Source organism: Cydia splendana, chromosome 6, assembly GCF_910591565.1.
Source record: "Cydia splendana chromosome 6, ilCydSple1.2, whole genome shotgun sequence".
Classification (NCBI taxonomy): domain Eukaryota; kingdom Metazoa; phylum Arthropoda; class Insecta; order Lepidoptera; family Tortricidae; genus Cydia; species Cydia splendana.
Window position 1 is genome coordinate 9,114,581 of NC_085965.1, and position 27,998 is coordinate 9,142,578.

The 27,998-nt window shown below is 39.0% G+C and overlaps 1 protein-coding gene across 1 annotated transcript; it reads left to right on the forward strand.

Moving 5' to 3' along the window:
• Positions 1–122: 122 nt before the first annotated feature.
• On the forward strand, positions 123–27,997 carry LOC134791355 (glutaminyl-peptide cyclotransferase). The gene is made up of 5 exons (XM_063762364.1): positions 123–352; positions 961–1,291; positions 1,661–1,893; positions 11,609–11,834; positions 24,963–27,997. The coding sequence occupies exons 1-5, from the start codon at positions 263–265 to the stop codon at positions 25,112–25,114; spliced, it is 1,032 nt and encodes a 343-aa protein (XP_063618434.1). The 5' UTR covers positions 123–262; the 3' UTR covers positions 25,115–27,997.
• Position 27,998: the final 1 nt, after the last annotated feature.

Genomic DNA, 27,998 nt, shown 5'->3' on the forward strand with positions numbered 1-27,998 from the left:
ATAGTTACAAATAATCAAAATATGTAAAGAAATGGTAGTTTCTAAATTTAATAACCGGTATTACTAAATGTGACGTTTGATTTGTGTAGGGGGAAGGGAGGACGAAAAGGTAGAGGAGGGCCGGAGGTTTGAATGAAGTATGTAGTGTAGTTGTAGGGAGTGAGAGAGTGAATATCACAGAGGGCGGGTGATTGGCGGTGATTTTGTGACATATGTTCAGTAACAGTCGGTTTCACACGTACACGTCCGGAATCCAGTCAACATGTCGCGATTTTTCACGTATATCGCGTCTGCGGTGCTGTGTTTTAGCCTAGTTAATACTAACAATGCTCTTAAATTTTATCAGGAGAAGGTAAGTTTGATTAGTATATGATTGATAATTTTTTTGTTTATTGTTAAGTTTGACATAAGAGTTCACAAGGTCAGAGTAACATAAGGAAATGTAAAGTTTTATAGTAATTTGACCTTTACTTTCGCTAGTCTAATGTCCGAGAACTGTTGAATGACCTGATATGACCTGTTGCTATTAATTTCTGATTCATTTGGTAGCATTCACTATTTGCTATAAAGTTTCTAGATATTTAAATATAAGTAAAAGAACTTAAAAGTTGTCTTTTGTTTTTTATTGATACTATTAAATAGCCTATTTTTAAGTAAACTAGCGAATTAATAGGTTTCCATTCAAACTTAGGCAACCTCTGGTCAGGCTAAATAATTTTTGCTCAAGTTACTTAAGTTAGTAAGCGCCACTTGCACCATTCCACTAACCCGGGGTTAAACAGTTAATCCAGTGTCAAATTGTCCTGGTAACCATGCTAACTCCAGGTTTAACCACTTATCCCCGGGTTACTAGGTTGGTGCAAGTGGGCCTAAGTTAGAACTCTTGTTTACTACTATATTGAGAAGTTGATTAAATTATATAGTTTTGTATCTCTTTTTAAAAGATATGTTGTTTTCTAGAACTTTCATGAAGCTCAAGAATTAACAGACCAGGACATTAAAAACATAGCCACCATGTCTGACATGACACATTTTAGAACAGTCCTTGACAAAATCATGATCCCTAGAGTGGTTGCAACCCCCAACCATGGCAAAGTGAACAACTTCATCAAGAAAGAGATGACTGCTCTAGGTTGGAATGTGACAGAGGATGCATTTGATGATCATACACCAGTCTTTGGCACATTGCGGTTTAAGAACATAATAGCCACATTGAATCCAAATGCGGACAGATATTTAGTGTTGGCATGCCATTATGACAGTAAATATACTAGGGAACATGTGTTTATTGGTAAGTTTTTTATTTATTTTATTTGACTGATTATGAATATTTTTGTCCGTTCTTAAGCACATCTTTACCATTTTTACACAGGATATTAACAATGGATTTGACTTGATTAAAAATATATATATTTAGAGTAAAAAGTTTTTTTTATCCTATATTAAACGTCCCAGCCTAGTTGGTAGTGACCCTGCCTACGAAGCTGGAGGTCCCAGGCTCGAATCCTGGTAAGGGCATGTGTTTGTGTGTATATCATAAATATTTTTTTTGTAAAATTGTCCTGTTAATATTGTATTGACAATTGTCCAATCTCTTAATATTGTCATAGACATTGTGTTTTATTATTTCATAAATCTATAAAATAAAATTTACCAACAGGTGCCACAGATTCCGCTGTACCATGTGCCATGATGATAAACTTAGCCAAAGTGATGGGTCCCAAACTAGAGAAGCTAAAGCGGGCCAACCTGAGTCTCATGTTCATATTCTTTGACGGAGAGGAGGCCTTCCGGCAATGGGGACCCACAGACTCTATTTATGGCGCTCGGCATTTGGCCAAGCAGTGGCATGGAATGTCCTATAAGGATGGTGCTAATCATTTGCAGAGGATGGTGAGTTTTTAATAATTAGGACTTGGGGGAAAAGGAGTTTCAGGCAATTTTTAAAGCTTCCATTGACCCAAAAATACACAATTAAAGAGTTACCATTGGCTCGAACTCCTGGTACAGTCAGCAGCAGAAGTTGCTAAGCGGGCGTTCCAAATTACCTTGACGCGTTCTTATTCGCTTAACAATAAAGTCGCGTCAAGTGAAGATCATTTTGAACACCTCGCCCACTGAGAATTAGCGTGTCATTTTGAAGGCCTCATCCGCTTAGCTACGTTTGCTACACACAAAAACTGTCAAAATTCTATAATAGGATATATTCCATATACGCATAGTAAATTTATCTTTCGTTTTTTAAGATATTGGTACTGTTATGGTACTGTTTGTAGGAATTTATTTAAATCAATTCACTCCGTACATTTTTTTTCTAACCTTGAAATTCTGTTGTGTAAGTATGTGTCCGAACAATACTAATCGATTTGCATTCAGTCTGTATCCTCTTTGTAATATAAATCAGTGTTTATATTATTAGACCTTCGTTCATGCCATGTCCAAACTGGTGTCCGTTATAAAGAACATTTCCAAGTTAGGTTTCTTATCTCCCCCCAAAGAAAACTCAAGAATTAAAATGCTAACGACTTCTGAGCATAACAGTTCAATTTAGTAATTGGTACGAATTTATTTTGTTAATAAGTATCAGAAGCTGTAGGATTGTAATTGTAGGATATTATTTATCGGGAATGCGTATAGGCATCCTCTATTGTTTTCTTATATTTTTTTTCCACGTTCACGTGTTTGATAAATTAGTATTATTATTTTTTAAATTACTATTTTGTACTTAATTATGATTAACACGCCTTAACAATAACTTGAAGTATTAATAACATGGAAACGCACTAGGTCTTGAGTAAACGATTTAATCTGAACTGGATACACGACAATGCATAGACCGACGCTACCGTCCCTTCGCGGGAATCCATCTTGCCGGAGTGTGGGGGCTGACAGCTACGCTGTCAGTACGCTGTCAGTTAGGGCACGTTCAAAACCCCGCTAACAGATTCGGCCATCTGACCATAACCGTCGCCCACGACGGTTTCTTCCACCTGTGCCGCGCTGAACATCACCACCAGTCTCTTCGCAGCTCAGCTCAGCAGCGGGACTCGCTAGCTCACTAGCACTGTGAACCGATCAAATTAATTTGAATACGTAGCCCGCACGCAACGTTTTTGTTTCAAAAGGCTTTCCAACGATGTCAACAATAACTTTGTGTAGTTCAAGAGACTTTAACATGTTATTACTAAATAAATTAATGTTCACGTGAGATTACACTCTAGATGTCTACTTATTTTATCAAAATGAAAACAGACTTCCACAATTCACTTTACTGTTTACATACTTTTAATAACTTTCCTTATTCAAATCCAAGACTGAATAATAAATGTCAGATATTAGGTGCAGGAACTATTTATAGTCAACCGAATTCATCATATCATTAAATTTAGATCCTTCTGAAATGATGCATGACTGGCGTTGCTTGATCAACGGACCACAGAACAGAATAGGTAAGCACCACACTGCTCTATTAACGAAAATAAGGAACGGGCTCACATCTGACGTCATTGTTGTAGATGTAGATGATGCGTGCTCCACGCAGGGCCAGCACAGGAGACATTGCGCTCGCTCGGCTCGCTGGGCCTCGGCCGAACAACAAGCGCACAGCTCCACGTCCATGGCTGCCTCCAATGCAGCACATGATCTCTCAATTCTATAATCCATATAATACTTGAAACGTTCCGTTTTACAACAAGGTACACTATGCCTTCAAAACAAACCATGTCTTTCGTAGACCAACCTAAACGGTGAAACATTAGGTATTACAATTTCGACATTTGCACCTTCTTAAATAATATGCTGTAGAACATTTAAACATTTCACATTTCACAGTGATCTGATTTTCTAATTATGTCAATTTTGTATATCAAAACTCAAATTACGTCAAACATACTTATGGGACATCTAACTTTACTTGTACTTTATATTACATTTTGCCTTACCAGCATCAACTTTGTTACCATTCCTCGATGTTCATCTCAAGCCAAGCCATAGGCATGAGGGAGTTCGCAGACTTCATCACCGCACAACGAATGCGGAAGGCGCCGTTAACCACGTCTCTCGGGTCTTGCATGTAGAGTAGACACTAAACATCTCCGCCCGAAAGCGCAGTAACCATAAACATCAGTGTGCTGAACTGAAAACAGACGTCACCGCAAGAAGCGTCGTGACAACAGGCATCACCGCCCAATGGCGTGTGAAAACATACGTCACCGCAAGAAGCGTCGTGACAACAACCATCACCGCTCAACGGCGTGTGAAAACATACGTCACCGCAAGAAGCGTCGTGACAACAACCATCACCGCTCAACGGCGTGTGAAAACATACGTCACCGCAAGAAGCGTCGTGACAACAACCATCACCGCTCAACGGCGTGTGAAAACATACGTCACCGCAAGAAGCGTCGTGACAACAACCATCACCGCTCAACGGCGTGTGAAAACATACGTCTCCGCAAGAAGCGTCGTGACAACAGGCATCACCGCTCAACGGCGTGTGAAAACATACGTCACCGCAAGAAGCGTCGTGACAACAGGCATCACCGCCCAACGGCGTGTGAAAACATACGTCACTGCAAGAAGCGTCGTGACAACAGACACCACCGCCCAGAGGCGTGTGAAAACATACATCACCGCAAGAGGCGTCGTGACAACAAGCATCACCGCTCAACGGCGTGTGAAAACATACGTCACCGCAAGAAGCGTCGTGACAACAGGTATCACCGCCCAGCGGCGTGTGAAAACATACGTCACCGCAAGAAGCGTCGTGACAACAGGCATCACCGCTCAACGGCGTGTGAAAACATACGTCACCGCAAGAAGCGTCGTGACAACAGGCATCACCGCCCAACGGCGTGTGAAAACATACGTCACTGCAAGAAGCGTCGTGACAACAGACACCACCGCCCAGAGGCGTGTGAAAACATACATCACCGCAAGAGGCGTCGTGACAACAAGCATCACCGCTCAACGGCGTGTGAAAACATACGTCACCGCAAGAAGCGTCGTGACAACAGGTATCACCGCCCAGCGGCGTGTGAAAACATACGTCACCGCAAGAAGCGTCGTGACAACAGACACCACCGCCCAGAGGCGTGTGAAAACATGCTTACTTCATCCTCTTGCGAGTCTCACGAGCAGACGGCTTACTGTTCAGCTCATCTCACTGCCAACCGCAATCATGTCATCGTGCTCAGGCCACCGAGTAGCCTCATTTCACATTATGCCGCATCAGCCATGTCAACATTTCTGGCAGCAACTCGTCAAACACATGATATACTTGCTTATGTTCTTCTGAAAACATACTAAAGGCAGTAAATTGGTTCATGCAAACATGTAGCACCAATGGCTTTATGCAGCTTCATGCTGTTTCATACCACTCAACCATGTAACCATGTTACATTACAATATATGCTTATTAGGTCTACTCATCTTTCTAAATACTCACATTTTAGCAACTTCCAAAATACAAAAACATTTATTCGTACTTCAATTTAATTATTTTAATCAGTTTAACTTTGCATTCAAATTGTTTTACTTGACTAACATGTCAATCATAAACTCAGGATTACTCTAGCCACATAATCTCAGGGCTAGAACACTTAATAAACAAACACCTAATTTTTATATTATCTTGGGAAATATACAAATAGCAGTTAATATTTTTTTTTCATGTTAGCATACTACTCATGATGTAAAACATTGCAGTTTTATTACCATCATTCATTACTTCCATACATTATTAACATTATCATCCCTTACTCATAATTCAGGTAATAGACTTCACAATGATTTGTAAATTGATTGTCATAATCAGACTATTGAGCACTCACCTACTCACCTACTCACTACCCGTATATGGCTACCACCAGCCTCGACACCGACACACCAGCCGGCACAAATCGCCCCCCATACACTTCGCCTGCACTAACATGCGAGTACGAGCGAGATGCACAGAAAGCAAGCTACCAAACGCGAGCGCTATTCTATTCTAGTGGTCAATTTTGCCCTTAGTTCACCTTGTGTATACTTTGCACAATAACCCACCAGGCAGCACCATGCTTGTGTCAGTTGTATAGACCCATTTTCCATCACAAATACTATCTGTGAACATAATGTAAGAACACACACACTCACAAAAGTAATACTTTGATAACAGTAAATCACCATACTTTACATACTGCACTAAAACTGTGCATGAATAAAACCCTTATGCATATCATCAATCCTCGCTGCTAGTAAAAGTCATTTGAGATGTGTTAACAACATTTGACCAGATAGTGGTCAATTTTGTCCTTACTTCCTCTTGTGTAAACCAACCAACTATAAGAAATATTAGCATCACACTTGTATTAGTTGTGCAGGTCAATATTCCATCACATTTACCATCTGTGAAAATAATGTAAGCACACACTCACAACACAAAAATAATACTTAGAAAACAGTTCATCTCCACAACTTTACATACCCTGTGGCAATTATTGTATATGAATAAAACATCTCATTATTCTTTTTGGCTTGTAAAACTCATTTGAGGTACTCAGGTAGTATTAGTTACTTGTCATTACTTTTTCTTGTGTGAACCAACCAGCTATAAGCATCATACTTGTATTAGTTGTGCCAGTCCATATTACATCACATTTACTATCTGTGAACATAATGTAAGCACACACACACACAAAACACTAAAATAATGCTTAGAAAACAGTTCATCTCCACAGCTTTACATACCCCATTGTTAGGAATAAAGTTGATACTCAACTGATACTACCCCGGTAAGGCCCGGTCAGCTTTAGCAATATTGCACTTATATTACCTCATTGAACATTAAAAAATCATTCAATACAAGTGATTGCTTGTCTTCATCATAATTAATATTGAATTCAGTATTTCTTCAAGTACATTGATTGTACGCTACAATTAAGAATTTCAAGTTTGAGGCCACCAAGACTGGTTCCATGACTTGAAATAAATGTCATGTAATACAATTTTATCAGTTATACTTTCTCAACGGCACAAACTAGACTATGTGCATAATCTCAAGGAATACAATAGCACACTTCACAGGTTTTAGGTAAACATTCACTACAACATATTGAAATGTACTTACACCTTTCAATTTAAATATCTCACAGTATTTTATTACCTGTATTGCTATCATAAACAAACCACTTTGCTGTATTGTAGGCCAACATCATACTGGAAAGGGATATCAGTCATATTATTTGTTGCATCCAAAGGTATACCGGTGTTAGAGATGTTCACTTTGTTCATATAGGCCTGCCGTAGCAAACTGACACTAAGCACCAATTTGTTGCATCATCAAATACCTTCATTGGAGTTGGAGTGATCATTTCTGTTCTGCAAATTAAACACAAGCACACCACAGCCACACTAAGCCTAGTGTGGTATTATATTAACAATGCATGTCGTGCATGCATTTATGTAACAATAAAGTATGAGTTCCATACAAATAACACACCAAGGCAATCAATACCATACCAAATGATATACAATGCACATTCTTTCACAGGACTTAATGCCCAAACAGTAAAGAACAAACTCCCATATCATTTTATGCGTTAGGTTATGCGTAAGTGCGTAATACATTTTACTCACACAAAACGTTCAGTCGGTTTAGCAATTCAACATACCTGCATTCAGGAATGGCAAAAACCATTGCCAAATATTTTATAAATGCTAATAATGTTTCATTTGACTCTGGTAATCGTGATCGAGTCTTGCTGCCTCGCCTCGTTCACGTAACTTACCGGCTGACGATAATACTGTACTTACGTACTTTTTCTCATTTATCTGATTTGTATCAATTCACACATTTGCCAACCAGGCATTCGTGCAATACATCTAGACACTTCGCGACCCAAAACCTAGTACATTTTACCAAAATAGATACGCGTCCATTTTGTACGTAATGATGCTACTTCCAACACTACGATTTCGTTCGTGAATCAACTTATTTGACCGAAATATTTTGTGAGCATGAATATTAAATATCTCGCTTCTGAACTAATAACATGGAAACGCACTAGGTCTTGAGTAAACGATTTAATCTGAACTGGATACACGACAATGCATAGACCGACGCTACCGTCCCTTCGCGGGAATCCATCTTGCCGGAGTGTGGGGGCTGACAGCTACGCTGTCAGTACGCTGTCAGTTAGGGCACGTTCAAAACCCCGCTAACAGTATGTACGTATTTAAATATTATAACGTCTACATCATTTTGTAAAATCGAGGTATCTATTTAACTCGTTTAAATCTGGATTAAATATATGATGTATTTGTTACAAGTCCGACCAGGGCCAAGTTGCATAATAAACTACAACTAATTACAATCGGAACTCCTTTTCTTTTAAGTGAAATTAGAAAAGGAGTTCCGCTTGTAATATTAGTTGTAGTTTATTATGCAACACGGCCCTGGTGTCTATACTTTTATATAATGTACAAAGGACTGAGTTATCTTTTGTCTAGGATCTAGCTGCCATAATAAAGTAATTTACCAGTTCAGGGCTACCTCAGAACTGTTGAAAGGAAAAATCAGATTCGCATTATTGTATTATTATTTTTAACTGGCCGACTTTTTCTTCACCAATTCTGACTAGGAGTCAGTTAGGGTTGCCAGATCGAAAGGCGCTATTATCGGGAAAAAATATAAATTTTTCGGGATTTTGGGACTTAAATCGGGAAAAAAAAAGACATTCAAATTTGTAATTGTATTAAAAACAACGATATTTTACATTATTGGCACTACATCAGCTGCTCTGCCCATAGACGTTTTTATATAAAAATAGTATACATTCTTTGAGATCTTGAACAAACAAAAAAAAATTCGCGGCGGCGAGCGGCTCGACGCGATGACAGTTCGGAATTTGAAATGGCTGCTATTTAACTGATCACCAGATTTAATAAAATTTAATACCAAAAAAATCTATTTTACCACCCTAAAATCATGAATGATCACCAAAATTATAACACCATTTTAATGTGAAATGATTACCAATTTTATTACATTTTACTATCCTTTTAAAGGAAATGACACCAAAATAATCATTATTAACCCAAAAATAGTCAATGATTACCAAATTTCAATCCCCATTTTAATGTGAAATGATAACCAAATTTTTACATCTTGCTATCCTATTAAAGAAAATGACACCAAAATAATCATTGTAAACCCAAAAATAGTAAATGACCACCAAAATTAGAACTCCATTTTAATGTAAAATGATAACCAAATTTTTAAATCTTGCTATCCTATTAAAGCAAATGGCTCCAAAATAATCATTGTAAACGCAAAAATAGTAAATGATCACAAAATTGTAACCACATTTTAATTAAAAATGTGCAATCATTTAATATATCGTTATCCTATTAAATTAATTAATTCACTTCGTCACCTTTTTCTAGTAGCATTTTATTTCTGTAACAGTCGCAGTTCTAACCTAACCTAACCCACTTTTCTAGTAGCATTTTGTTTCTGTAAGGGTCGCAGTTCAAACCTAACCTAACCCACTTTTCTAGTAGCATTTCTTTTCTGCAAGGGTCGCAGTTCAAACCTAACCTAACCCACTTTTCTAGTAGCATTTCGTTTCTGTATGGGTCGCAGTTCAAACCTAACCTAACCCACTTTTCTAGTAGCATTTCTTTTCTGTAAGGGTCGCAGTTCAAACCTAATCTAACCCACTTTTCTAGTAGCGTTTCGTATCTGTATGGGTAGCAGTTGAAACTTAACCTAACCTACTTTTCTAGTACCATTTCGTTTCTGTAAGGGTCGCAGTGCTAACCTAACCTAACCCACTTAACTGATAGCAGTTTAACTTACTTTTCTAGTAGCATAACGAAATGCTACTAGAAAAGTAGATTAGGTTAGGTAGGTATGCGGTGCGGGCTACGGGGGGTTGAGCGGGTGGGGCTAGTAATTTTCGCATCAGTTTACTTTATTTGGTAATATGTATAAATTTTTTGGTAATCATAGTGGTTTATTTAGGTGAAAATATCGCATTAATTTGGTCTTCAAGATTTGGTGATCATTAATGATTTTTGGTGATCATTCAATATATTTGGTATTTGAATACAATTTGAAGTGCAGTCGTAATTAAAGTGGTGGTACTTTTGTATTTTTAGGCCTTATTTTTTTGGTGTTCAGTAATTTTTTTTGGTAAGCATGATTTTTTTATTTAGGGTACCAAAGTATTTTTTGGTGGTCATTATATTTGTAGCCATTTGAAATTATTGTTTTATAACGTGAAGCTGTTTTTCGGGACAATTTTCACTTTGTCGGGAATCGGGAAGGCATGCTAAAAATCGGGAGAATCCCGCCAAATCCCGACCATCTGGCAACCCTAGAGTCAGTAAGTAATTGGTGAAGAAAAAGTCGGCCAGATAAAAATAATTATATATTTTATCCCGTAAATTACCGTTAGCCTTGAAGTTGCGTGGCTTTTATTAGGTGTACCTAAGACTAATTCGATCATACAATAATGTGAATCTGATTCTCTTTTCAACGGTTCTGAGGTAACAATATTACTTTTCACTTCTCATGCTCAAAAAGTGCACCTTTATGTCGTGCGTAGACGACATAAAATCGCATTTTATGCTCTAGAGCATAAAGTAAAATCATCTATTACGACCCTTATTGACTTAGCAATAAAGTCCAAATTCTGCCATACAAACTGCCAGCCCTGCCGGCGCGCCCCCGACCGGCGCTCTCCCGATCGGCGTGCCCCGCGCCTCCGACCGGCCCAAGAACAATTTTCTTTAGTCTTGAATAAATACGTTAAAATAACCTAAAATATTTGATTTTTTGTATATTTTCCTCGCAATCGAAGTGAAAAGCAGAGTGTACAACAAGGGCATAAATGTCCATTTTTACCCTCGTCTACTATTTTGGTCTTCGCTTCGCTCAGACCAAAAAATTGCCTCGGGTAAAAATGGGTCACTTTATGCCCTTGTTGTACAATCTACTATTATGGCAGAATTTTAAGTCCACCTCAGGCACCTCAGCAGTCGAACAAGGGTGTTTAAAAATTCGTTTATGCTGCGAGCGTGAGAACATTTTTTAGGGTTCCGTACCCAAAGGGTAAAACGGGACCCTATTACTAAGACTCCGCTGTCCGTCCGTCCGTCCGTCCGTCTGTCTGTCACCGGCTGTATCTCACGAACCGTGATAGCTAGACAGTTGAAATTTTCACAGATGATGTATTTCTGTTGCCGCTATAACAACAAATACTAAAAACAGAATAAAATAAAGATTTAAATGGGGCTCCCATACAACAAACGTGATTTTTGACCGAAGTTAAGCAACGTCGGGCGAAGTCAGTACTTGGATGGGTGACCGTTTTTTTTTGCCGTCTTTTGCATTATGGTACGGAACCCTTCGTGCGCGAGACCGACTCGCACTTGCCCGGTTTTTTTCCTTATGTTCTTAAGGCTGAGGTGAAAACTTGAATGTGCCACACGCAGGCCACACGGAGACTCGTGCCTTTTAAGTGCCTTGCAGTAACTTCACTCTCTTATTGCATACGCTAATCTGCGTAGAATAATTTCCGGAAACTTTTCCGTAGAGTTAGCAATGTTCATTTGTTTCCAGGACGTCCTAGTGCTCCTGGACCTCCTAGGCGCCCCTGATCCAGTGTTCTACAGCTACTTCCAGTCTACAGAGAAGTGGTACGTGCGGCTGGCTAGCGCCGAACAGCGGCTGGCTGAGCTGGACCAGCTCGGAGGCTACACTAAGGGCAGGGCGGAGCAGACGTACTTCAGGCTGTCGAGCTCGAGGTCTTTTGTGGAAGATGATCATATCCCGTTCTTGAGGAGAAGTGAGTAGAATTTGTAAAATTTTGGTGTTTAAAATAGACATATAGATCATCTCAGAGGCTACACTAAGGGCAGGGCGGAGCAGACATACTTTAGACCAGCGGTCGGCAACCTTTTTTTGCGTAGTTTTAGTAGCGTAGTTAACGATGAGTAAGTTGACGCGGGCCGCACTTTGTTAATATTTATGACTATCAGACATTGTCGTTTCTCAATATTACATAGCCAGAGAGGTTCGCAGGCCGCAAGTGACAGTTTCACGAGCCGCATGCGGCCCGCGGGCCGCAGGTTGCCGACCGCCGCTTTAAACTGTCGAGCTCCAGGTCTTTTGTGCAAGATGATCATATCCCGTTTTTTAGGAGAAGTGAGTACAATATATAATATTCGGTGTTTAAAATAGACGTATAGACCATCTCGGAGGCTACACTAGGAGCAGGGCAGAGCAGACATACTTTAGATTTAGACTGTAGAGCTCCAGGTCTTTTGTGGAAGATGATCATATCCCCTTCTTGAGGAGAAGTGACTAATACAATATATAATATTCGGTGTTTAAAATAGACATATAAACCATCTCGGAGGCTACATAAGGGCAGGGCGCGGCAGACCTGCTTCAAGACTGCCGAGCTCATTTTCATTTCGTTTTGTAGGTACCGTAAAATGGGGTGAGTAGGGATTGCGTGGAGAGTTGGGTTATGAATGGGGAGAGAAGGGATACCAGGGGGGTGAGATGGTTTTTAAAGGCTACTGCTACCTAAATAATGTATTTGTATTACAAATGGAGCTATAGTGATATTTATAAGAAAAAAAAATCGATCCAACAATGTTCCAAAATCACCTTTGTATGAAATCCCATCTCACCCCAACTACGAGGTACTACGGGGTGAGGAGGGATTTTGTGTTTATCGGTAAAGTTATGAAATGGAACTACCCAAAATCATAAAAAAAACTAAAATACAAACGTTCGGAACAAATATTATATATATTCATTCAGTTTACATATGTAAAAATAAAATGTTATTCAAACCTCGAATGTCAGTTTTCTCCCTACTCGCCCCATTTTACGGTACGTCATTTTCTTTTGTGGAAGATGATCACCATCTTCCAACCATAGTTCTCATTATAGAATCGTTTGGTATTGGAGTTTTTAGAATCGTATATTTCCCTAGCGTATTTATTAATTATTATACATATTAAACATCTGGGTTTGGAAAGGCGAAGGCGGGGCATAGTTTACGATGCCTTTCGGATAACATTAATTGATATCCCGCTTGGACATGTGTCTTAATTGGTCAATAAATAGAAGCTATTATCACAAGGTTGATTAAAAAGATCCCCTCATCCCGTATTAATTCTTGCATATGACTTTTTTAATTCGTACTTACGTCGCTTTATCTTAATTGACGGTCACGGTTATGAACTAAGGAACTTATTAAGCGAGTTAAATTAAGCAATTATTCTGTACTGTAACGTTAATTGCCCTTCTGTTACCTTAAGATTATTGAGCAGTACTTATTGACATTAGTGTCCTACACAATGGACATAATTTTTCAACCCACGTCGCAAACGATGGGTTAAAAATTAAAATATTTAAAATTGTATTCAGATATAGAACAGTTTATTCAGGATTTCATAGACTGACATTTGCGATACTTTCGATGGATTAAAGGGTAAATATGCGATACTTTCGATGGATTAAAGGGTAAATATCTAAGTATGTACCTACTAATGTACATACCTACTTAGATATTGTGCCTCACGAACAGGGGCATATTTTGAAATTTGGCGCCCCGGGCCAATATGTTTCGCCGCCCCAGAAGTCAAGGAAGAAAAACAAAATGCATTCCGCCAGGGGCGGTATACCTATGCCGCCCCTGGGAGTTGGCGCCCCGGGCCATGGCCCGGATGGCCCTAGGGTAAATACGCCCCTGCTCGCGAATTAGCGATGTTGTTGTTACAGTTTTTTAAAGTTCACGTCTGTTATAAAAGGCTTTCTCATGTATTGTTATAAAATCACAATACAATAGTTACTCGTAGATCGAATCTTGTGAGAGATCTTCAGATCAGTACCTACTTTGTCGTAATTTTATCTTATCAGTTATCAGTGATGTTCACGTCTTGCCATCTATCACGTAATAAACTACCGTACTGCCTGATAGTTAATAAAGACGTAATTATAATTTGAAGCTATTTTTTATGGTAATTTAATTCTTATAATTTCCATAAAAAAAGTTTACGATCAGTAATGGTTATTGTTATTGTGTTAGGTATTGGAAAAATAGTAAAACTAGATTTAAATATTTTTAATAACAAATAGTATTTTTTTCGGTTATCGCGGTAGTTACTAAGTAGGTAGGTATTTTATTTCTTTAGGTATTTATGTTGATAGTCTGACAAAGTTTGAAGTCTGTATTAGGCATACGTACAGCAACCAACATGGAAATTACAATAATACAATAACAATTCCTAATTAATAGATAGCGTTTCACAATAAAAGGCACGTGTTGGTATGTATGTTGACTTTATAACTTTTCCGTAAAGTCCGTTTAGTTAGACATAGGAACGTATCTAATTGATTATGTTACCTCTCTCCGCTATTTGATTGTTTCAAGTATTTATTTGAGTTGTTGTGAATATTATACCTATATTAATTTCCACTACATCAGCTCGTACCTAAAGGCTTAAAGTTGCATTTTATCCACAATAGTGGCTAAACATTTTATACAAATTTTTAGTTGGTTCCTTATGTTGGCTGGTGGAATTGACATAATTATAAGATAAGTAATGATTTTGAATGATAAATGATGAAAATGAATGAATAAATGAAATGATGAATGAATGATGATAGCGTTCATTTGGATTTGATTTGTAATGTTTACAGTTACCATTTTCCTCGCTTTGACGTGGTGAAAAAAATTGTTTCAATCGGTAGCAAAGTTCGTTTAACTCTCATGTCTTGATATCCTGGCAACGCTCAAGATTCCTCTTTTAAATCTGTTGCTTACTCGGGTATCAATATTAGCATGCGGAGTTAAACAACAACTTTGACCCCTAGTGAAACAAATAGCTATTTATTGTCAATTGAGTAGCTTAACTTCAAACTCGGGTAAATCCATCTGTCAGATTATGCGATTTTGGTATTAAGAAAAGGTAATAGGGTAGATATTTGCTGAGAGGGTCTAACCCGAGTTTACTTTAAAGTTAAGCGAAACAATTATTATTAATATTATTTTATCGACATAACATAAACGTCATATGGTCTCGGTCTGCTCACGACTAAACATACCAACAAGAAATATTGTACCATTTGTGCCCAATATTTCACATACTCTTACAGCGGTATGTGAGTAATAACAGCTTACAAGGAATGTCAAGACAAGTCAAGAATGATGTTTTCTGGACCACGGTATATACGAGTATGTATAGGTAGGTACGCTCGCTGCATTTTAGAATTGTCATTCTACTTATAACAACTGGTAAATAAATATTCAATCAATCTGTGAGCGACGCAATTAGATTTAAGTTTTTAAATACCAGTTTTACGTTTGTCAAAGCTAGGGGACGCACGGGGAAGGCGGGGTGCGCGGGAGCGGCCCTGATAGTTTACCGCACTAGAGCAAATTTTAAACCAGTCGATATAAGCTGTTGCACTCTCCGCACGTCCCTTTATGCTAGTATTTTGTGGATGTACCGCCCTCTTAAAAATATAAGTAGTTTCCATAATTTTGGCTATTTTTTCATCGTGAAACGAACCCACAAATCTCACAAAGTGGTCTTCGAGCCGGATCTTGATGTTCATCACGCCGCCGTCGAAAATAATGGTCAAAACTCGTGGAACTGTAAGAAGAGAACAGGAGAGAAAGGAAGCTTACGAAGCCGTTCAAAGTGAGCCGAGTACGAGTGCAGCTAAAAATGATGAAGCTAAAGTGCTACCGGACAAATTATTGGAAGTACGAAGTGTGAAATCCGAGATGTTTAAAGTTGAAGTGATGCCCGGCTCCCATAAACCCGTGTCCGAGAAATCGTTTACAACTTCTATGGAGGCTCGCAGAAAGCTAGAACTAGAGTCGGTCGAGAAGAAATCACAAATCGTGCAACCTGATAAAACAATAGTGTTAAAAGCCCGAAGTACAAAGTCCGAAATGCCCGGCTCCCATAAGTCTTTGTCCCGGAAATCGTCTACATCTACCATCGAGGCTCGTAGAAAGAAGTTAGAATTGGAGGCGGCCGAGAAAAAAGCACGAATAGAAATGCAGCTTATCGATAAACGCTTAGAAGCGGACCTTGCAGAATTAGAAGAAGAATACAGTCCCCCGTCGGAAACCGATAATCGAAGTGAAGTTGCTAAGTGGGTAGAACGCAGTAATTTAGAGTTGGAATCGCAGCACGCCGCTAATCAAGGTCAATCTTCAGGCTTGCTGCACCCGCCGGCCGTCATGGATTCCGGCACAGATGGTCCAATTCAAGAGTTAGCCTGTGTACTTAAGGATATGATGTCCACTTCTGTTTGCAACCAAAACAACAATTCTAATTTGCTAAGCCGCATCAGCACCCCTAAAGAGTTACCCATATTTTCTGGAGACCCTATGGAGTGGCTTCAATTTAAATCTGCATTCGACGAGTCTACCCGAGTCTGCAAATTTAGCGATAGCGAGAACCTGTGGCGCCTAAGGAAATGCCTTCGTGGACCCGCCAAGGACGCAGTGAATGCCCTACTTATCAGTACCACATCTCCAGATATACTGATGTCAACCTTAGAGTTACAATTCGGGAACCCTGACGTCATATTATCCCGAATCGTCTACGAGATCAAACGATTAGGCACAATGACCCCTGATTACCACAAAGAAATCATTGTGTTTTCGAATAAAATAAGAAATTACGTCGCTGCCGTACGTGCCCTAAAACGTGAAGAATACCTACAAGGAATGAGTCTTGTCACTATTGTGTTGTCAAAGCTGCCTACCATATTGTTATCAAAATGGGCCGACTATAGTTATCAACGCATCACCGAAGGTACTACTTCTAGATTCGACTTATTGGCTAATTTTCTTCACGAAGAAGCGCTCAAAGTGTCTACATGCAGTGCTACGTTACTAAATACACGTCCGGACAATTTTAAACGTAATAAATATCACGATAAGAATGACTATAACGCGCAGACTGTGTTAGTGCAAAGTGGACATAACGAACTTAATAATATGTGCCGTTACTGTAAAATAGCTACACATGACTTGCCGCAGTGTAAAAAGTTTAAAAAATCTTTACGCAAAGATCGCTGGCAATACGTTAAACGCCGCGGTTTATGCTACAAGTGTTTGTTATCGCATCACGACCGAAATACTTGTCCCGCAGCCGCCTGCGATGTAAACAACTGTGGATCAGCGCATCATCGGTTATTGCATTTTATACCTAATGAGAAACAAAATGAGGACAATAATAGTACAGTGCAAGTAACCGAGATTGAAGCGGAGCCTAAAACGGAAATAGTGTCGAACGTGAACTCATCTTCTACGCCAAGGGGCTTAATAAAAGCAGTGCCTATAAGAATCCATGGACCCTGCGGTGTGATTAGTACCAGCTGTTTGCTTGACGACTGCAGCTCGGTCAGTATGATAAGCGCAAACCTTGCCAAACGGGTGGGGGCGCGCGGCCGTCGCGAGTGCATGCGTGTGCGTGGCGCGTGGAAGGACTCTGAGCTAGTGTGCGAATCTTATCTCGTAGATATAACTATATCTAATAAAAATGGACAAAAGTTTACGCTTACCGCGCAAAGTGTTAATGACCTTGACCTACCGAACTATAATAACATGAACTTAGTGAACTGTGATGAATATACTCATTTACAAGGACTCAAAAATAATTTCTGTGATGAAAACTTAAAACCAGAAATACTAATAGGCCAGGACAACTACCACTTGCAGTTACCATTGGAAATAGTTGTTGGTAGTCCTGACGAGCCCTGTGCCACTCGCACACCTCTTGGTTGGTGCATACACGGAAGAGCTCCCGCCCGTATGTCGTCAGCTGTGCAGCACTCAACTCTGTTTATCTGCAATAATGACGTCACCGATGACGCGACTGAGAACAAGCGACTGCTGCAAGACCTACATGAAGAAGTACGTCGTTCTTTCACGTATGACTCACTGGGCGTAACTAGTAAACCCCGTGAGAACTATAACGACGTATGCGCCGTAGAAAAACTTGACAAAACTTCTAAACTTGTTGATGGACGGTGGCACGTTGGACTCCCCTGGAAGAATGAGCAATGTGAATTACCTGACTCTTTCCCTCACGCCATGTCACGCCTTAAGGGAGTGGAGCGCAAGATGGAAAAATGTGATGGCTATAGAGAGAGATACAGCGAGCGCGTCCAGCACCTGTTTGACAATGACTACGCACAAGAGTTAAAGGATACCACAGTAACTAGCAAAACATGGTACTTACCACATTTTGGAGTGGATAATAAAAATAAAAAGCGCCTCCGTCTTGTTTTTGACGCTGCCGCTGAAACGAATGGATTGTCGCTAAACCATTACCTACTTAAGGGCCCCGACCTACTGAGGTCACTGTTTGGAATAATGTTGCGGTTCCGAGAGCAAAGGATTGGTGTAACGGCCGACATTAAAGATATGTTCTTACGCGTCAAAATCAGAGAAGAGGACCAAAATGCACTACGGTTTTTATATCGAAGCGACCCCAAGGGACCAGTAAAAACCTATGTTATGACTTCGCTAATATTCGGTGCTAACTGTAGCCCCTTCGTAGCCCAATATATAAAAAACAAGAACGCTCAGCGTTTCGAGCCGATGATGTTACCTGCCTGCGAAGCTATATACAACCAACACTATGTGGACGATTATATAGACAGCCTACCAGATGAAAAAACCGCTATTGAGTTGATAAGAGATATAAAATCAATTCATCAGCAAGGTGGCTTCGAATTACGTAACTGGACTTCTAATAGTAAACAAGTTCTCGAGTCCATGCCAAAATCAACTCTCGGCGAAGCGGCCGTAAAGTTTAAAACTGGAGAACAATATGAAAGCGAACGAACTCTCGGCTTAATCTGGTTTCCACATGAAGATGTACTGGGTTTTGACGTTTCATTTAAAAAGATTCCTGAAAATATAATCAACGGAACACAAAGACCGACAAAACGGGACATTTTACGTGTTGTTATGTCCATATTTGACGTCTATGGATTTTTATCTCCGTTCACTGTAAATGGCAAAATGATTCTACAAATATGTTGGCAAGAAAACATAGACTGGGATACGGAAATACCTAACAAAATATATGAAAAATGGTGCAGTTGGATAAGTTGTTTACAGTCATTACGTAACATACGGCTGCCGAGATTCTACTACAACGCAGCGCATATGGGTGTTACGGGAGTGAAGGAGACAGACTCGGCCGGTACCGCTAGTGAGCGAGACAAGGATGGCGCGCCCGCGCCGGCGCAACCGCTGAACTTAGAACCATCGCCCGCTGCATGCTATACGAACCTACAATTGCACTTGTTTTGCGATGCGTCTGCCAAAGCTATGTGTACCGTCGCGTACTGGCGCTGGGAAAGCAACGCTCATGTGTACATGGCGTTTGTGGCAAGTAAGTGTCGAGTTTCGCAAAATAAAATTACGTCAATCCCGCGACTTGAACTGAATTCTGCTGTCCTAGCTGCTAGATTGGCTGACACTATAATAAAGGAGCATAAAATAAAACCTAATCGCAAAATATTCTGGAGTGACTCATCTACGACTTTACACTGGATCAGAAACAAGTGTCGTACTTATAAGCCATACATAGCTAATCGCTTAGGCGAAATAGATGAACTTACCTGCAGTGACGAGTGGAGGTACGTCCCTACGCACCTAAATGTAGCGGACGTAGGAACAAGAGAGGCGTATGATGTATCTATTCTGCAAGATCAATGGCTACACGGACCGGTTTTCTTACACGATAATGAGCGCACTTGGCCGACGGATTGTTTACAACCTGCAATAAATGACAATGAATTAGAGTGTGTTAACATTATACAAATGGTAAATAATGATTGTAAGGACTTACCTGTACCTGTGCCTACGCGATTTTCATCTTGGCTGCGCCTGCTTCGAAGTACTCACGCTGTTTTGAAGTTTATAAAAAGATGTCGAAAACTTACCGATAATAATAATTACGAGGCAATGGAGGAAGCCGAGTGCCTGCTGATAAGACAATCACAGGCCCAATCGTTTAGTGAAGAGATTAAAATCCTGAAACAAGGAAAATACATAGAAAAAAGTAGTAAGCTACTTACCTTATCACCTTACCTTGATGAGCACGGAGTCCTGCGCGTCGGGGGCCGAATTGATGCTGCTGCCGATGTGTCACCTGAAACAAAAAGACCAATAATCCTAGATGGAAAAGATTATATAACTAGATTGATTGTGAAGTCTTACCATGTCAGCGCTGCTCATCAGAATCAAGAGACTGTGGTGAATAACCTTAAACAAAAATATTGGGTTATTAAACTTCGCCCAACGGTTAAAAATATTGCATCTAAATGTATGGTCTGCAGAATAAAGAAAAGCCGACCTGAAATTCCCAGAATGGGTAACTTACCTGAAGCACGGATGGCTCATCACCAGCGACCGTTCACCTTCTGCGGAATAGACCTGTTCGGCCCCCAAGAAGTGGCAATTGGGAGAAGACGGGAGAAGAGGTATGGCGTAATTTTTACATGCTTAACCGTTAGGGCTATTCATTTGGAAACCGTTGCTTCCTTGACGACCGACGCCTTAATTATGGCCCTCCGTCGTATGGCCGCGAGGAGGGGATGGCCTCAACAAATATTTTCCGACAACGGAACGAATCTTCGTGGTGCCGACGTCGAGCTGAAAAGGGCCCTTCAGGAACTGAAAAATAATTAAGAATTCTCTTAGGTAGATTTTATCACTTAAGCTATAAAGTACCTAATAACATACTGAAATGTTTATATTTTGCAATAGTTGAGTCTGTATTGAGCTATGCACTTCATTGCTATGGTCTTACTTTTAAATCATACATAGATAAATTAGAAGCACTACAAATTAGATTCCTAAAACTACTCGTAAATAAGAAAACCAGAAACAGCTGTAAAAACGATTATTATAAACTATTCAAAATTTGCAAAATACTACCAGTTAGTTTAAAGCACAAATTCCTTCTAGCAGTTAACAACCATGGCAATGAAGAGCATAACACAATACTAATAGAACATAAGCATAAAACAAGGGCAGTAACTGCGCGAAAATTTGAAGTCCCCCGGGTTAGTAACTATTTTGGTGACAGAACTCTTAGGAAAAGAGTTCCGTATTTCCTGAATAGTCTACCCGAGAACATTCGTCATGAGCCAAATAAAAATAAGTTTAAAAGCGCCCTAAAACTGTACCTATTGCAAACACTTAAGTGACAGTTGCACATGTGCAAGTGCCACTAAGTGTTTAGATGTAAAAGATTTAATAATAATTTAAAATTAGTACACAATTAAATACATGTGTATGTAGAGACTCTTACCTGCAGGCAAACTGTAAATACAGTTTTGCAGGGACCTGTTCTATTATATGTTCTGTACTGTGTGTTAATAATAATAAATAATAAAATAATAATAATAATGACGAGATTCGCAACGCTGCCATAAATAATGGAACCAAATGGACATTCATCCCCGCCGCTAGCCCACACTGGGGTGGGGCATGGGAGCGACTTATAAAGAGCGTAAAGAGCTCGCTGAAAATCGTCCTGAAAGAACGTGCACCCAGAGAAGAAACGTACAACACGTTACTCGCCGAGGTGGAAAATATGGTTAACAGTCGACCTCTTACGCACGTCTCTGTCGAAGCCGGAAGTGCAGTAACCTTGACACCAAACCATTTTCTTTTGGGCTCATCGTCAAACTTACCTCAAATGGGCATTTTCGATAACTCCGAGTTTTTCCTTAGAAAACAATGGCGAATTGCACAGAGGCTTGCCGATTTATATTGGAAACGTTGGGTCAGAGAAGTGTTACCCGATTTGTTACCGCGACCAAAATGGAATAAGGAGCAGAGGCCCTTGCAAGTGGGGGACCTAGTCCTTATTGTCGACCCTGATGGGCCCCGTAACATCTGGCCACGAGGCATCATCGAACAGACTTTACCTGGACGAGACGGACGAACCAGAATGGTTAAGATAAGGACGAAATCGGGTGTCCTAACCCGATCCGCCGCACGCGTCGCTCGAATACCTATTGGAGAAGAGTGCTGCTAGGGCAGCACTGGGGTGGGGCATGTGAGCGACGCAATTAGATTTAAGTTTTTAAATACCAGTTTTACGTTTGTCAAAGCTAGGGGACGCACGGGGAAGGCGGGATGCGCGGGAGCGGCCCTGATAGTTTACCGCACTAGAGCAAATTTTAAACCAGTCGATATAAGCTGTTGCACTCTCCGCACGTCCCTTTATGCTAGTATTTTGTGGATGTACCGCCCTCTTAAAAATATAAGTAGTTTCCATAATTTTGGCTATTTTTTCATCGTGAAACGAACCCACAAATCTCACAAAGTGGTCTTCGAGCCGGATCTTGATGTTCATCACGCCGCCGTCGAAAATAATGGTCAAAACTCGTGGAACTGTAAGAAGAGAACAGGAGAGAAAGGAAGCTTACGAAGCCGTTCAAAGTGAGCCGAGTACGAGTGCAGCTAAAAATGATGAAGCTAAAGTGCTACCGGACAAATTATTGGAAGTACGAAGTGTGAAATCCGAGATGTTTAAAGTTGAAGTGATGCCCGGCTCAAAATAAATCAAAATATTTATTGTTGGTCATGACTGTCATGAGTTACAGAGATGTTATTATGATGTACAACGGTCTTCATGTCCTGCCTCAGAGAGGCGTACAATATGGGAGCTTAATTCTAAATGAGATCATTTATATAAATATATTAACTTATGCTACACGAATTATTAGAATTTTAAAATGAGTTAACATATTGTTTTATATTATTCTGTTAAAAAATCGGAGATGCTCGGAATCGGAAAAACATTTCTCCACAAGCCAGTGAAAAATTATATATTGTATGTGACAATTCAAAGTTATGGCGTCAGCGGTTGCTGCAGAAGACCCAGATTTGATTCCTGTACTAAGGCTTGGTCACTTTTTCTTCTATATGTGTCGCTTAACTTCAAACTCCGGTAAATCCATTCGACCCTCTCAGCAAATATCTACCCTAAATAATCTGACATATCTGCATAATCTGACAGTGGGATTTTCCCGAGTTAGAAGTTAAGTGACTCATATATGATGATTATCTACTTATTTCACTTTAATAGCTTAAACGTCAGACGTGTAGGTGTAAAATGTCAACGAATAACTACACGAGTAAAATCCTAATCTCTCCACTCGATGAATAATTGCCGCTTATGGACCAAATTTCCCATACACGATAAGTACTGATATGCTTATCAACTGTGAATAAAAGAAAGCTATTGATAGGTGCGTCATGTGTCACCTACGTACGAGTAACATTTATCTCGAGAAAATTTCTCTTATAAACGTCGGTAGCCATGTATAAAATTTTGAAGTAACTATAGGTACCTACATTTCGCTTATCTCTTCATGTAATTTTCTGAACGAATCAATGTTTTTAGCTTGATCGTAAATTATGAACATCATTATAACGAACCTAATCATTGTTTTTAAGTTGATAAGGTTGTTGAGTGTATCAACACATTACACGGGTATTTCATAGCCAAAGCAAATTAACTTAAGGCCATTTTTATGTAGAATTAAGAAGTTACAGAAAATGTATTGTTTAACCTTTTAACTGCCGTAGTCTCATATATAAGACATACAAAATTGGACTCGTTTCGCCGCGGTCTGTCAAATACTGGTTAAATAAGACAAAACTTCGTGTAACTTCGTACCGGCGCCCGCGACACGAGGACACTCGATGAAAAATTCTATGGCGGTTTAAATGATGAATGCTTACCTACTGTAATGTCTGGCACCTTTGCTGGCTTCAGCACTGATCATCCCTCCATTCAACATTAAGTTCATGTTTTGAACAGCCAAAAATTTACAGTATCTAACATACGAAAGTTTAAGCCAAATGCAAATCTGCGAGTACCTATCATTAAAACGCTCATCACCTTCGAGCAACACGGAAGGGAGGCGGCATTCGCACTATTTCCCCTCTGCCGAGGTACAAGATTAGCGCGTCAATCTAATCTAGCGCGGGTAATAAAACTAGTTGCACTTGGATTTTTCACTAGACCGAGTCCAGACGCGCGCGTGAACACTGCTGCACAAAAATGCCTGTTTGCTCGGTTTTTTGTTATAAAAAGAGGTCGGGGACATCAAATTTACAAAAAGAAAGTATTACATTTCACATGTAATATTTTTTTTTACATATCATACGTTTAATTACATTCAAACACAATTATTATATTTTAGTCTCATGTAATTGTTGGATTTATCGATTTTGCTCGCTCAGTACAAATTGCGGATCGGTCGAGCGACAAATCCGACTTCTCATCTCTCAGAATACAATAACATACTTCAACGAAAATGTGTTAGTGTGCGTGTTGTGACACTTGTCACTCGTCCGTACACAAAAAGAGATCGAGGTTTGCAAGATTTGTCTTTGACGTGTGTCATTTTCTATGTATTTGTGTCGCCATTACAGATTGGATTTTGTATGTAAGTGTGTGAGAAGTGCGACTGTGTGCACCTTTCCCCCCGCGAAAAATGGCAGAAAGATTTGTACGGTGAGATATCGCTTGGGCCCCTCCCTTCCGATGTGTCGGAAGCCGGTGTTGCTCGAAGCTCATCACCAATTAAGACAACATTACAAAATAGGCATGTGCCTCAAAAAGGCAAACTGGGATATGACTTAAATACTGCAACTTTGAGTAGGTAAGACTTGTTCCACCGACCTCAATGAAGCCAGTTGCCACCTACTTAAGCATAGTGTGCCAATAATACTTAACTCTTGGTAGCACAAAAAATAGCCAAGGTAGTTAGTTCAAGCTTTTGTGACACTCAATAATTGAGCAATTATATGTAAAAAGAAGGTCAAAAATTATGTTGTTTCTTATTATACGTAAAAAAGAGTTAATAACAACACAAATTGTATTTACAGACGTGGACTGTCTCCACATAATCCCGTCGCCGTTCCCCGACGTGTGGCACACGGCCGGCGACGACGCCACCGCGCTGGACTACAACACCATCGAGAACCTCAACAAGATCATGCGAGTGTTTGTGGCCGAGTACCTGCACACGCAGGCCTAGCGGTACAACCAATGGCGGCTTTGGAGGGTTATAGTTACTTAATCCGTTATGATATTTATGATGCTTCCTTTGACGGTGTCCGATGGAATTGTTCTTTAGAAAGAACATCATTTATGAACCAAGCAAAAATATTTCAAAAAGAAAAGCTCTTACATGTTCCAGTTTCCGAAATTAGACATACAAATCTCAAGTATCGTGACAGACAGGTGACAACGAAAACTCACTAATTGCGAATAAAAAATAAGCTAAAATCGACCTTGTTTTATTATTATTACGGTTCTCTATGCCTTGAACTTGTGGTAGTAATTATAAAGTTTTGTTGTCATCTGATATTATTCAATCAAATCAATCAATCAAACTTTTCTTGATAAAATATAAGTATTTTACATGTCAACATTATTTCTACTACAACACATTATTATTTTAAGAAGGACATCTTTTTGAAGCATAACGAAACCTCCATCGAGACCATATTACCTAGGTCATACAAGTGTTTGTATCGGAGGACACGCAGGCAAAGCCCTAGAGCAGCGATCGGCAATCTTTTAGCAGCCAAGGGCAACATAGTAGTTAACGAAGTTAACGCGGGCCGCAGTTTGGTAATATTTGTGACTCTAGCACTTTAGCAGACATTGTCGTTTGTCAAATATTACATACAAAATAGCCAGGGAGTTTGTTGGCTCTGATAAATGATGATACACAGTTCTTTAATAAAAAATCATGTTTACTACTTCAAATTAAGTATAGGCAGGTTAAATCTTCTGATGCAAAATATCTTGACATCGATTGATAATCTTATGTTTCAGCTGGGTCTATTTACAATTTCGTTTTGATTGGGTTTTATACAATTGCTAGCGACCCCCGACTTTGCACGGGTTAACGAATTATACACCTAAACCTTCCTCAAGAATCACTCTATTGACAGGTGAAAACCGCATGAAAATCTAGTTTTTGAGTTTATCGCGAACATACAAACGCACAAACAGACAGACGCGGCGGGGGACTTTGTTTTATAAGGTGTAGTGATTTAATTTAAAGAAAATAGAAAAGAAATACATAGAGGAATTACTTCATGACAAGAGCAGAGTAAGTTTATGATCATGTGTAATTTATTCTGTTTATTTTAAGGACTTAATTGGTGCTTATTATTTTTATAAAAATATATGTATATTTATAATTTTGCCGTTTTCATTTTATTGTAGGTCGACAATTTTGATGTAGGAAAATCGTTACAAATGTGATTAGTTATTAAGTTAATATGATATTATATACAGGGTGATTCAGGAGACGTGAGCAGGACTAACACTGCGCATATCGTTAATTATAAGCAACTGTTTCGTATCAGTATTAGTGAGGTTAACGTTAATTTTCTAGTCGTATTGAAAAAAAAGTTATTAATTTTTTACGACATGCATGGTCACCCTAAAATTAGAATACTAAACTACCGATATTCTGTGTCAAATTGAATGTCATTACTGTCATCACGGTCTGGTTACTTTTGAAAACTCGTATCTCACTCAAGTTTGACATTTTATTTTCTTCGTAATCAAAATGCCATTACGGTTAAAGAGGTTTTATGTTGATTAATTAGGTCCTGTAGGGTGACCATGATTGTTGAGAATTAAATTTGCCCTCACCAAAAAGTAAAAACATAGGAAAAAGTGTTGTTGTTTCTCCTAAATACGACGGTGATCGATCAATTATCAGTTACTGATAGGGTTGCATCAAAAATATAGTACATTAAAAAAAAAATATTTAGTACTTTTAGATAAAATACTAAACATGAGTGTAATATATATAGTATTTTAGCGTACTATATATTATATAGTATTTTTCCAAAAGTATATAGTACAGAGAGCCAAAATATAGTACAATACTATATAATATAGTACGGTTGGCAACCCTAGTTACTGAGTGTGCAGGATTAGTCCTGCTCACGTCTCATGAATCATCCTGTATTTGCTTAAATTTTTACAATTAACTACGGTTCATTAGTTAGGTTAGATGAAATGAATTTAACAGGGCCGATGCCAATAACTCGAAAGATTTTAACCATAGTGATTCGTGTAAGAATGCGTGGCTTATGACCGCCACTACTATTTTATATAACACACAATAGTAAACTTTATTAGTATGTGACAAGGTTTATTTTATACCATTACCTTTGTCGGATATAGTCGACTGTGGCGGCCAAAGGATTATTTTTTTTCTGGTTGTTGGCACTGGTTGGTTTATACGGGATGATACATAATGAAGTTCGCTTTAAATAGATGTGGCTTATGTGAAATCAAAGCTTTGTATGTATTACGATTTTTAATAGCTGAATGTACAATTGTCGTATTCTACATATTATATTCTTTAATATATTGTTCCTAGAAGGTTGTGTGTAAATGTGTGGAGATATTTTTATCTATAGTATTTTCTGAGATTTTATAACTCATTTAAACATATTTCATTTACGAATATTACTAGACTAATTTATTACAGTTATTTATAGGCCTAAAATTAGTTGGGTTAAGGTATTTAAAGTTAAAATTGAAAGATGTATCTGTGTTAATTAAAATTTTATTCAAATCCATTTCCACTTATATAAAAGTACCTATTTAATTTAAAGAAGAGATCTTATTCGAAAAAACCTTTTAAGAGTTAGACCAAGACAAGTCTGCAACGATTTTGATAACACACGTAGTTCAAAGTGTTATTTTAAACGTCATGTTCTATAAAATTTTCACGTATAAATAGCACTTGCACTGCGTATGCTATCAAAATCGTTGCAGTCTTTTCTTGGTCTGACAATACTAGATTTTCTAGTCTTAAGTTTAAACCAGTGTCCATTATGTGGCTGGCTGTATATAAACTAGGTAGTTTTACAAGAAATGCCATT